The 12,666-nt window shown below is 48.7% G+C and overlaps 1 protein-coding gene across 1 annotated transcript; it reads right to left on the reverse strand.

Moving 5' to 3' along the window:
- Positions 1 to 5,264: 5,264 nt before the first annotated feature.
- On the reverse strand, positions 5,265 to 12,574 carry LOC148184266 (uncharacterized). The gene is made up of 4 exons (XM_088055087.1): positions 12,389 to 12,574; positions 12,077 to 12,246; positions 10,478 to 11,889; positions 5,265 to 5,399 (listed from the first exon to the last, which is right to left on the reverse strand). The coding sequence occupies exons 1-3, from the start codon at positions 12,538 to 12,540 to the stop codon at positions 11,726 to 11,728; spliced, it is 486 nt and encodes a 161-aa protein (XP_087911213.1). The 5' UTR covers positions 12,541 to 12,574; the 3' UTR covers positions 5,265 to 5,399; positions 10,478 to 11,725.
- Between the last annotated feature and the right edge of the window lie 92 nt (positions 12,575 to 12,666).

Consider the following 12,666-nt stretch of genomic DNA (forward strand, 5'->3'; position numbering starts at 1 on the left):
AGGAAAGCAACTGCTCGCTTGGACAAGAGTATCCTGCACTTTGTTTCTCTCTGAATGTGTTGTCAGGGAATAACATCTTGCCAGCATTGGCTGTTTGGCTGTTTCCATGGCCTCAAGAAACTTCAGGTAATACTGTAACTATCAGTGTCTTGTAAATGATCAGGTGGGCATTGAGTCAGGCAAAAATCATTCAGAAAAGGTCAGTGTTTTGATTTTGCTGTTGATAAAGGAGGGCAACACTAGAAAGATCTTTATTATGGTTGGTCCCTGACAAATTTCTTCCTCTCCCCTCTTACACACAGTTTCTGGGTAAAAACCACCTGAAGACAGCAATGCTTCTGCTCACAGAACTGGCAAGGAGAGAAGGCCTCCAGTCCAGCCCTTCCATGTTGCTGCAACACAACCAAGTATTGAACCACTTAGCTGCCAGCAGGTCTCCTTCGGCCAGGAACAGAATTATGACCTCCCTGTGGGTAGGTACCATGTAGGCCAGGATTATTTTTTTCTATTCCAGTACATCCTTTTCTAAGGAAAGCACTGGAGCTGAACACTGGTTCAGACAATTTCCATCTTCACTTGTCATTTCCAACTTTTAAATCATCTTTGATGACTTGCTGCAAACCCTTGAATTGACTCTGCCCTGTGTATCTCCCCACCTACTTTCCCTGTAGGATGTACTACATTACAGCTGGTTGGGAACAGGCTCAGGGGAAAAGGAGAAAGCTCTTTTCAGATTTAAAAACTGAATCACATTGTCCAAATCTGCTTTGACACATACCATCTCCATGAAATTTCCCAAGGAGAAGAAAGAAAAAAAAACCCTGATGGCATACTCAGGAGCAGAGGAGGAGCTTCTTAACTGTGGTCTCTAACCACCACAGGAGGCAAGATGAGAGCCCAGTGCCATAGAGAGATGTCAGTGCATCCTTAAAATATATAGTAAGTACTATAGATATATATATCTAGTAAGTACTATACCTCCTTACCAGTAGATATAGTACTTACAGAAAATTCACTTTCTACAACATTCATGGGTAGAAGACCCTCCTCAGCAACAAACACCCTTCTCTGAGTGCATTATTTATGCTGTGTCAAAGACTAGTTTACACTCCTTTCACACTTTTCCACATAGAACAGTTGTGAATAAGATGTGATTATTCAACCCATGGCAGGGTAGCACAGTTATTTATATTGATAGTTTTAAAAACAATTGTGAAAAGGGGAGGTCCACCTCAAGTCACTCCTGTTGGTGGAGATAGAGTTTGGATCCACCAGTCTTAATAATGGAGCCAAAGGCCAAATTGCCTTCCTGAACGAGCTGAAGTCATAGCTCCAGGGAAAGACATTACTGTCTTAATCTGGGAACCTGGGCAAGAAAAATGGGAATATATCCCTGCAACCAAGTGTTCTGTGCAAGAATAACTCATTGTAATAGATTCTAGTGTTACAGATCCAGCATGACTAAATCTACCTGATTGTTCCAACAATCCATTTGGAAGCAGATATTACCTGTATGATGGGAATGGACCCTGGAGCAGGGATGGTGCCCAGCAGAGCAGCGACCATCTAGTCTCACCAGTCCACCCCTGCTGCCCACGTTTGGGATGAGCAGGCTGATGTCTGTGTTTGCTCCACAGGATGAGGAAGCCAACCTTGCCAAGGAAGAAGATGAGGAGGCATGGGAGGATGGAGACAACAGCCACCAATGGCTGGGGAAGGCACAGGGCCAGGTAGGAGACATTGCCTTCCAAGGAGAGGGACTTGTCTGTCCCATTGGAATTTGGGGCATGAGGCCAATGGATCAAAGGGATTGAGTCCATTTTCCTACTCAGGTTCTAATGTACGTTAGAAGAGATTTGTGAAAAGCCATTATCCCTGATGGAATCTCTGAAAAACAAGGGTTGAAGCTTTCTGAAGTGGCCCAAACCTGCCTGCATGTATCCAAATGCAGCCCAATCCCTATTTTTTTGTACAGCTGGGATGAGGCCTCAGCTGCTGTTACTTGCCAGCTCCCAAGTTGTGTAGCTCAGAGTCTGCAGCCCTAAAAGGTCAGGCTGTGGTTAAACAACCCGATGTACCAGAGAGCTGGAGTCATTTCCTAGCAGGTAACTTGACTTGGAAGCTGCATACAAAACTTTTGTCCCCATTTGTTTTATCTCCCATATGGAGGCACTTAAAGAAGCAGAGGTGGGATGTTCCTAACAAAAGGACATACAAATTCATCTGTGGTAGAAGGCTTAAAATTCAACTGAGTTAAAATTCAAGTATGAGTGGAGGTGCCCTTAGGACACTTCCAATTCCTTACCATGAATGGAATTTAAATGAAGTATCCAAATCCTGACAAGCCTGTATGAACTCCAAAGCCTCTGCAAGTGTTTTACAGCCAGGGAAGGAGACAGGAGTCTGGAGTCTTTCCCCAAAAACTCACTACTGGCGAGGAATACTCACTGCAGGCATAGGAATAATTTTGTATTCCCTAGGGCTGTCCCTATGGATAAAGGTTTATTTGTGTGCCTTGGGTTTACTCAGTGTATCTCCAAAACGTTGGAAACTGATTTCATTGAAATGCCAGGGGTGCCAAATGTTTTCCCCAGCCAGAGCTCAGAGCCAGCCCTATGGGAAGGGGTTTAACACCCATTTTCCCAGTCCCTCAAGGCAGCAGCACTGGAGCACCTGCACCCCAACATACCCAAGGTGCAGAGTGCTGGCAGGAGGCAAATCCAGGGATTGGACAGTAGGAGTTTGCACTGCTCCTGTAATCCCAGACCTGGAGCTGTGCTTTACAACTCCCAGGACATGCTGCCTCACTCAAACACCATTTAAAGTTCAGCATCCCTCCTGAACCCTTGGAATTATTGTTGCTCCCATTGTTGCTCTTTCCCAATACCATTATTATTATTATTGTAAATTACCACTCCATTTCTTCCATTGACCTTTGCTGTTGTCTTTTAAGCAAGGCAAACACCCTGGTTCAAGGAACAGCATGGTGGCCCCCCTTGGCCACTTGGTCCATTGCCCACAGACACCAATGTGATGGATGGCGGAATGGCATTTATTGCTGGAGAATTTGACATTTTATAACCTAGGGTCACTGTGTTACTCCCATCTGCTTTCATCACAGCTAGGTGCTATTGGCTAATTGCAGGAGGCATTACCATACTAACGAAGAGGGGGGGTTACTATCTTTCCGTTACATTCCGATATCTTCTGAGCGCCAGGCCTTGCTTCTACATATTCCCCCCTCTCTATGCATAACTAATTTGCTAGAATATAAGGTGTATTAGTCTTAAAAACCTCTAGTGTTATTTTCTATATATCTATCTCTAAACATTTTGTCTAACTTATCTATATTATAAAAAGTTTTAAAAGTAGATATTATAAACTTGAGTAAAATATAGGATACACTATACTTAACTAAAAGGCTAAAAGCTTATAAAATGGATACTGCAGTTTTCATTATTAAATATAAGGCACATGCAGTGACTAAGTGTATTTTTAGAGCATCTGTTGCCTTTCTATAAGCAGAATGTTAACTTTTTCTAGTCGGCTCTTAACAAAGGACACAAGCTTATTTAAAATACATGGTCCGAAGATTAACACAAGTAAAATCATCACAACTGGCCCAATCAGGGTAGACACCATGGTGGTCAGCCATGGAGATTGGTCGAACCAAGATTGGAACCAGCTTTGCTGGGCTTCTCACTCCGCCTTCCATTGAGACAGCCTGTCCGTAGCTCTGCCATGGTGTCTCTCACTACTCTGGTGTGGTCTGCGTAGAAGCAGCACTCCTCTTTAAGGGCGATGCAGAGGCCTCCTTGCTGTATGAACAGAAGGTCGAGACCTCGCCTGTTCTGCAAAACAACTTCAGAGAGTGAGGAGACTGACTTTTCTAGAAAGGATATGGATTTCTCAACTTTCTGTAGATCTTCATCTACAGTCATCTGTAGCTGAGAGAGACTCTGACTCTGGGTTACCAGAGCGGAGACACCAGTGGCCGTACCGGTCGCTCCCAAGCTGAGCAGCATTGCTATTGACAGTCCTGTCAGCAGCTCTCTTTTCTGAAGGCGGCCTGTTCGCTTAAGGTACTGGTTCACTTCTTCTCTGGAGTGGTATAGGACTCTGGGGATAATAGCAGCTAATACACAAAAGTCCACAGAGGAGTTAAAGCTTTGGGTATAAATGCAAGGGCTTAGCCCACTGCGGTTGCAAACCCACATGCCAGACAAGGGGGCGATTGCCTATTTCTTAGACTTGTCCACCTGCACGGTGGTTGCACAGACTTTGCACAAACTTTTTTTTGTTGGGCAAAAAAAGCCCAACAACAGTGGCTTTGCCTATGCAAAACCCTCGCCCGGTCATGTGGCTGATGGTGATTCTGCGAGAAGGTGACTCACTACGGCACTGGACTGGGGCCTCAGCGTTAGACCACATCGGCCAGTTGTTAAGGGCCACAGCCTCATAGTAAGGGGGCTGTGTGTCATAACAGCCAGCAGGATTCTGTGGCACTGGGGTTGGATTGATTTAGAGGTAAAAGAGTGGCATCTGACATTCGATAGAGCGAATCGAAAGCAGTGACTTCAGATCTTTGGGGAAAAGCTTCTCGCTTATGCAGCAGGTATAGACTATTAGATCATGGGTTCTCAGCCTGTACCACAAGGTTGGGGCCAATTGCTTCAGGTGTCATGACTGGGAGTCGGATAATTTGTACTACTTCACCGGGATCTTTGCCAGGCTTGTGCAAGAATACTGACCACATTCTTCCAGTGGTCCATCCCACATCTGCTGGCTGCAGGACCTGCATGATCATTTGATGACAGACTTTAGATTGGTCATCATAAAAGCCATAAAACACTTGCCCTGTGGAGTTGAAACTGGGACGCATACAGCCTGCCAGACCCCAGGTTACTTGCAGAAACTCATCTGCTTTTGGTGGTGCCCATCTGTTACTCAGGACTATTGTTTCGCACCCCCAATAGCCACAAAACCAATACCCTAGTTGGCGGCAGTGGTCTTTGCCTGGGTTGGTGGCTGGGCACCAGTGTGGCTGGGCACCAGTATGACTGGTACAGCTCAAAGCGAGGGTGGATGTTATGAGTTACTATACCAGGGAAAATGTCTTGGATGAGCACAAAGAACTTTGGGGTGCCTGCCGTGACTACCTCTTTGATCACTTCATTCGAGGCACGGCGTAAGATCCACCTGAATGGTTGATGGGGGTTATGTTCTGCACTAACCTGCTCGCTGTTAACAAGTCCTAAAAGCAAGATTACACACAGAAGTCGTTGTCGCTTGGGTTTCACAGGCTCAGGAGTTTTGGGCGTCTTCGGGTTGTCTGGTGGTTCATCACCTCCTTCCAGCACTGGAGCATATGCATCACGCGGGCGCCCAATGATCCAGTCCTGCAAACAAAACTTCAGAGTTCTTGTCAGTTTCATTTTGAAGGTCTGGTTTTATTGACTTAAGTGGACACCACTTTACCATCTCTTTTAACTGCAGCGTACCCTCGCCCTGTGAGTACTAATCTCCAACCTTGCTCCCACTCTCCTAACTCATTTCTGATTATGACCTGCGGGCCCTCTTCTAGAGCTCGAGTGGCCCAGTGTTTTTGGGAGGGACTGTTAGTTTCATCTCCCCTAGGGAACTGGTTCAGTGCTAACAGTGCAGTTGCTAGCAAGCGTGCCTGGTCTGTCTGGGGAATGGAATTGTTAAAGCTTTCTGATTTTGCTAACACTTCTAGCTTGGCTTTCAAGGTTTGGTTTGCTCGCTCAACGATGGCTTGTCCTGTGCTATTGTATGGGATGCCTTGCACCAGAGTGATACCCCATTTGGAGGCGAATTCCTGGCTGGGCTTTGAGATAAAATTTGCACCATTGTCCATTTTGATTTGCTTAGGGATGCCAAGCCAAGCCATGGCTGTTAGCCAATGCTGGATAGTTGCTTTGGAGTTGGTTTTCAGGTGCTGTGTGGCTACAATTATTCCGCTGTATGTATCCACTATTACTGCAAGCCATGCTCGGGGTTTTAACAGCTGGCACAATGTAAAGTCTGTTTGCCATATCTCTGAGGCTTTTAGGCCTCTGGGGTTGATTCCACAGGACCACAGTGGTGCCTTTTGGCAGTGGGGGCATGAAGCTACTACATGTTTTGCATCAGCAACTGAGATTTCACATCTCTTTGCTAGTGCTTTGGCTCCGATGTGCAGGGTTTCGTGTAGCTGACGAGCTTCTTGTAAAGTCCACAATCCTTTTGCGGCAGCATCTGCTTTATCGTTGCTGATCTGGAAGAACCCTTTGACTGGGTCGTGGCTGTTGACGTGGATGACCGATATGGTACCTTTTCGAGAGGAGAGCGCTTCTTCTAGCATTAGAGCTGCTGTAGATGTCGATATGCTGGGTCCTGACATAGCCAGGCAAAGCTTGGCTACAAACATTGAATCAGTTACAGTGTTAAGATGCTCTGTTTGGAACAGTCCACATGCCAGTATCACAGCTGCTACTTCCAGTTGCTGGACTGAGAGTGTATGATCAGTCATTTTGACGCAGTGCCACTCATCCTCTGATTGCCACACTGCAGCCGCAGTGGAGGTTGTCAAGGATGTGTCTGTGAAGACTGTTGGTCCTGGCTGGGACCGGTCCATGACCTTTTGTGGTAGGTCCATGTCGACAACAGCTAGCAGAGTCCAAGGGGGCTTTGCAGAATATTGAATCTCTCCGCCGAATCCAACCAGGGCTGTCGCCAGGTATTCTGACATCACTGTTGACTGTGTAGAGAGTTGCTTGCGGAAAGGTAGGAATATTCTGGCTGGTTCAATGCCAAGATGTCTCAGGGCAAGTTTTCTACCTTTCATAATGAGGCTACTGAGGTACTCAGCTCCTGGGGAAAATGCACGTGTCTGTTTTCCCAGGACTATCCACTGTATTGGGTGAGCTTTTTCTGGGGGGCCTTGAGCTAGTGCTCCTACTCCCCCTCCCTTTGTGAAATGCACATACAGATCAAGTGGTACCTGGGGCTTCCACCTGGCGAGGGAACTTAAAGATACCTGCTGTTCGATAAAGTCAGGAGAGTCCATTGCTTCTGCTGTCAGGGCTTTGTGTTCCCATGGATTTTTCCCTCTCAGGAGATCATACAGGGGGGCCATCTTCTCGGGTGGGATTAAGACGATGTTGCAGAACCATTGCAGGGATCCCACCAGCTGCTGCACGTCATGGAGCGTTTTGATGTCTCGACGGATCTTTATCTGGGGAGGGGATATGTAAGAGCCTGTGATCCCCACCCCCAAAAAGGTTACACACGGCCCCTTTTTTATTTTTGCACTCGCGATTTCAAAGCCATTTGTTTTTAGATTCTTTGTGATTGTTTACACTAACTGGTCTACCTGACCTCCCGAGGGCATGGTAATCAGGATGTCGTCCATGTACTGGATGATGGTCGCAGTAAAGTTGCTATGGCGGATCAGTGCTAGCGCTCGATCGACTGTGATTTGGCAGATTGTAGGTGAGTTGACCATCCCCTGAGGCAGCACTTTCCACTGGAAGCATAGGCTGGGGCACTGGCTGTTTGGAAACACCACTGAGAAAGCAAACCACTCTCTGTCTTCTTCATGTAAGGGTATAGAAAAGAAACAGTCTTTGATATCAAGAACAGCACAGGGTTGGCCCTCCGGCACCACAGAGTTCATAGGTAACAATGTTTGAACAGGTCCCATGGGTTAAATTTTCTTATTTACTTCACGTAAATCATGGAGGAGGCGAAACCCTTCTCTGGATCATTTAGGGATTACGAAAACAGGGGTATTCCACGGGCTAGTAGATGGCTCTATGTGACCTTGTTGTAATTCACGGTTAACTAACTCAAGAAGGGCATCTAATCGAGGCTTGGACAGGGGCCACTGCTCGACCCACACCGAGTCGGATGATTTCCAAGAAAGCCTGATTGGTGGCAGCGGGTATGCAGCAGTGGCCCTTCGGGTAAATTTGTCACCCTGGCTTTTAGCAAGGCTAGGGTGTCCCTCCCTAGCAGGGCTGGGGATTCCTGTCATGACATACGGGAAGAGGGCAATAGTTTTTTCTGGCCCTTTTTCTGTGTGGAGTGTAATGGCTATTAGCTGTGCGCTTCTCCGAGCCCGTGACAGCCCTCCAACCCCACCTACCATGGGGGCATCCTCTAGTTTCCAGAGCGAAGGCCAATTTGTTTCTGGAATGACTGTGACATCTGCCCCAGTATCAATTAGAAAAGGAACACTGATAGATCCAGAGGGGATATTTTGATCACCTGAGGTGTCATAAAGGGTGCAGATCCCCCATACCACCGGTGGGTTGTCACACCTTACTGCCAGGGCCACCCTGGGGTCATGTCCCCTGACTGTGATCCCTGCTGCCCCTGAGGGTTACTCAGGGTTGGCTGAGTAACCGGCTGAGTCATGAAAGTGGTCGCCTCTCGGGGGGGTAATGGATTTGGGAGCAGCTCGGTCCTTGCAGGATTGACATAACTGGGCCGCCTCGCATCCCAAGTGGGAGAGGACTGGATGCGGCCCTGCTGTCCCCTCCCCCTCCCGCTTCCCTGAGCCTTGGATCTGCATTCTCTGGCAAGGTGCCCCTTTTTCCCACAAGCCCAGCATGGCCCTTTAAATTGGCTCTGCTGTGAGGTGGGCACTGCTAGGGCCCCCCTGCTTTGCAATTTGCAGCAACGTGACCTGCCTGACCGCATTTGAAACACACCATCGCGTTAGCGATTGCTGTGCAGACTGCAGTTTGAATCGGAGCTACCTGTTCCTCCCTCGCAACATGCTTAATCATCTCTGCGATATTTGCCCCTGCCGGTAGTGATCGGAAGATTTCCTTGGTTGTCAAATTGCATTGTTGATGCAAGCAGTCTGCCATGACTGGGCCTTTTGCCTCTGGGGGCAGGGCCAAGGAGTCAACAGCTGCCTGAAGGTGGTCTACAAATTGTGTAAAGCTCTCACTTTCATTTTGCTTTATGGTAGCCCATGGTGATGGCTTAGCAACAACTCTAGAGGCCGAGCGAATAGCTTCTCTGGCTGCACAAGTGGTTGTCATAACTTCGTGGGCCTGCATACCCTGGGCTTGTGCCTGAGGTGTAACCATGCCTGGGTCTGTGCCCATTAACTGCAGCAGGCTGGAGCCGTGTAGTGGATGGTCTGCCCCATTTATTTGGGCTAGGTATCTGGCACAGTTGTCTTCCTGTTCTTGTTTAAAAACAATCATCCCTGCCCCATCGAAAAACAATCTGCAAGTGTGTTTTATATCAAAAGGGAGCAGGTCGTCACCTCCAAAAAGACCATCGATAAGGGAGGTGACCATGGCAGAATTAAGCCCTTTTTCTGAAATTGCTTTAACAATCATTTTAACTTCTTTAGGATTTATTGGTGAGTAAACTCTCTGTCCCCACTCAGACACCCAGACTGGGAACACTAGCGCATCTGGGGGGACCCAGGTGGCACATTCTGCTCTTATCTGACCCCAGTCTGTGAGAGGGGTATCCTCTCTGTTCTTTTTTGATGCGGAGGGGGATATTCTTGTTTATTGTTTCCTCTTCTGAGGACTCGGCCTCCAAACCCTTCGTCGCTAGTATCCTGATCGGAGTCAGAGCTCGACTGGCTGGCTACTTCCTGTTTCCTGTGCCTTTTTGTTTGGCTCCGGCCCCGCCTACCACCCCTGAGGGCGGGCTGTTCCCGCCCTCCTGGTTCTCCCCGCCCTTCAGTCCACCCTCCACTCCGCCTTTCACCCCACCTTTCACTCCGCCCTTCACTCCACTCTCTGTTCCTCCCTCTGCTCCCCCTCTTCTCTACATTCTTTTCCCTCTCCCTCTTTACACCTCCCCCGCATCCTTCTTCACATTCCTTATCTTTCCCAACCTCCCGACTGTGTTCATCTCTCAATGCCAGTGTTTGTTCTTTGTTTTCCCTAAGGACATTCCTTTTCCACTGTATGTCTTTTTGCTCAGCGCCATTTTTAAGCCCCTGGGGGGATACTTCCCCCCTGACTTTGTCTGCAACACCTCTGGCTTCTTCTGTTAACTTTCTCCAAAAATCTCTTGCTTTCTGCTGTTCGTTTGAGAGCAGATCAGGGTTTGGGGATTGAGGGGACACATCATCCTCTTGTGTCCCCTTCGACTCAGCTGAGCTGCTCTCATCTGGGGGCTCTGAAGTTTGTGTAGTGGCACTGACTCCCAGTTTCGGGGTGGCCAACAGACAGTTTTTTGCCGCCGTCCAGGTCTCTTGCTTTTGTCTAGCTTTTTTCAAAGCTTTGACGACCTTACCCCATGACTTAAAATGTTTCATACTACCTGAATCTATAGTTTCATTAGCGAGAGCTCTGGTACATTTCTCCCACACCTCAGGGTGGAGAATGTCCACTGGTTGCTCTATAATCCCAATATGCAAAAGCCTTGCGATAGCAAGCGTAAAATCCCTAGATTTGCAATCTACCCCCCACTGCTTATGTAATTCAGATACAACCTTTATCAATGATTCCATCTTCGTAGAGACATCTCCCTCGCCAGGGCTGGTCTAGCCGGTCCTGACCGCCGCTCCCGTTTTCCAGGTAATCCTCACTTTCTAGATTTGAATCCCGCTTCTTCCCGGGTTTTCGGCACCAAATGTTGTCTTTTAAGCAAGGCAAACACCCTGGTTCAAGGAACAGCACGGTGCCCCCCCTTAGCCACTCGGTCCATTGCCCACAGACACCAATGTGATGGATGGCGGAATGGCATTTATTGCTGGAGAATTTGACATTTTATAACCTAGGGTCACTGTGTTACTCCCATCTGCTTTCATCACAGCTAGGTGCTATTGGCTAATTGCAGGAGGCATTACCATGAAGGGGGGGGTTACTATCTTTCCGTTACATCTTCCAAGCGCCGGGCCTTACTTCTACACTTTGCTTCCCAGAGGTGGTGCTTTAGGAAAGCCCCTCCAGCCTGGTAAGCTGCTTTTAGCTCCAGACACATTCCCAGTCCCCAGGAACAGCTGGACCTGTGCTGTCCCCAGGAGAGGCAGAGGTTTATCTGTTTGTGTTTGTTTCCTTCCTCACTTTGGCTTCTCAAGGGGTCTCTGGAGGTCTGATGCAGTTCTTTGTCATTTCAGGGCAGAATAAACCCTGGTCCCACCAAAAGCTGGACGAACCATTTTATCCTTGTTTTTGGATGCACATTTTGTGTTTTCTCTCTTTTGCTGACACTGTGTGGTGAAGCAGCAGCTCCCAACCTTGTCAGTGCTGCTCCCTGGAATAGTTTATACTTGTAAAACAATGAATTCCCTCCTGGATTCCCAGTCACAGTCCCCCAGGTCAATGTGCAGTTTAAGGTCTTACACCCATAGTTCAGATGAACGATGCCCATAGCCCCAAATTCCTGCTGGAATAACCTGACAGTCCTCATGGAATGTGGATATTCGCATGCAGAGCTGACACCAGCTGTGTCAGGAACCAGCAGAGGTTCCAGGGAAGCTCTGTGAGATCAGGACAAAAACAGATTTATAATCCACAGAATTTGCTATTTATACCCTTCATTCCCCAGCCCCACCAATGTCCTTGGGGGACACTTGACAGAGTTCCCTGGAATTTAGCCAATTTCACCCCCCTGAGGTGAGGCTCCAGTCGATATTTTAAAGCAGGAGACAGCGGTGGCCGCACACACTCCTGGCCCATGCTGAGGCAGCTCCTGGGCCCAGGGGAGGTCATCTCCCCCTGAAGAAGTTGAGTTCATTTCAGAACCCCTGGAGTGGCCTCTGGAAGTTCTTTACCCTGAGGAAAGGGATGAACATCCCTGCTTTCAGCACACCTCCAGTGGGATCCCCCCGTGAAAGCTCTCCATCAGTTCTGTAGGTCCAGCTGGCTCCCTGAAAAACTCCAAATTTAATCCAAACAAAACCTCATCCCATGCTAACCTTTTATTTTAAGTCATTTCTGAGAACTATTGCTCACGGTTTAATTTCTGTATGGGGGAAGATTCTCTTGGCTTTAATGTTGCTGATAGATGATGTCTCCAGGCTGGAAGGAAAAAGATTTGGGGTGGGTGGGACATACCTGGGGGTGTGTGGGAGCTCCAGGAGGTCAGCACTGGGAATTGCTGCCTAAGCCTCTCCGCAAATGCACGGTGCTGACATTCCCAGGTAATGCCAGCTGTTCCTTGGGGTGTTTTTGGGGTGTGGGTGGGGTCTGTCTGGGCTGAAGCATCTCCAGGTGCCTGTTCAGAGCAGCCCCTGGCTTGACTTGATGATCCTCATGGCTGTTTCCAACTCAGAACCTCCTGTCCTCTGGAAATAAAGAGCAAACAGTTTTCACTGGCTTTTTAAACTCACAGCTTTTTCCATTGGAGAGTGCAAGGCACATAGAAAGTGGGGGAGAGCAGGAATAGCGTTAAGTCTCACCCAACAGGTGTCGGATGAGCAGTTGGAGCAGTACCGAGCCCCGGCGGGCTCTGGTCCCACAGCGGGAGCGGCCGGAGCAGGAGCGGCAGCGCCGGACTCAGCCCCAGCCCCGGAGCGGCTCCTGCCGCCTGCGGCGATCCAGCCCCGCTCATTCGGCCCGGGGGTGCGGGCACCGGGGAGGGGGAGGCGGGCGCTGCCCGGTCCGGAGGGCGCGGTGGCCTTGGGGGTGCCGGGGCGGGGGCGGCTCCGCGCGGAGCTGGGCCCGGGGCCCTCCGGGG

The sequence above is a fragment of the Pseudopodoces humilis genome, chromosome 5 (assembly GCF_049639895.1).
Source record: "Pseudopodoces humilis isolate 2021_Gansu_Grassland_sample_001 chromosome 5, ASM4963989v1, whole genome shotgun sequence".
Lineage (NCBI taxonomy): Eukaryota > Metazoa > Chordata > Aves > Passeriformes > Paridae > Pseudopodoces > Pseudopodoces humilis.

Coding starts and splice junctions, on each gene's coding strand:
- LOC148184266 (XM_088055087.1), bottom strand. CDS start 12,540: ATGAGCGGGGCTGGATCGCCGCAGGCGGCAGGAGCCGCTCCGGGGCTG. Junction 12,247..12,388: donor GCTCATCCGACACCTGTTGG/GTGAGACTTAAC, acceptor AGTTGGAAACAG/CCATGAGGATCATCAAGTCA. Junction 11,890..12,076: donor CTTAGGCAGCAATTCCCAGT/GCTGACCTCCTG, acceptor GCATGGGATGAG/GTTTTGTTTGGATTAAATTT.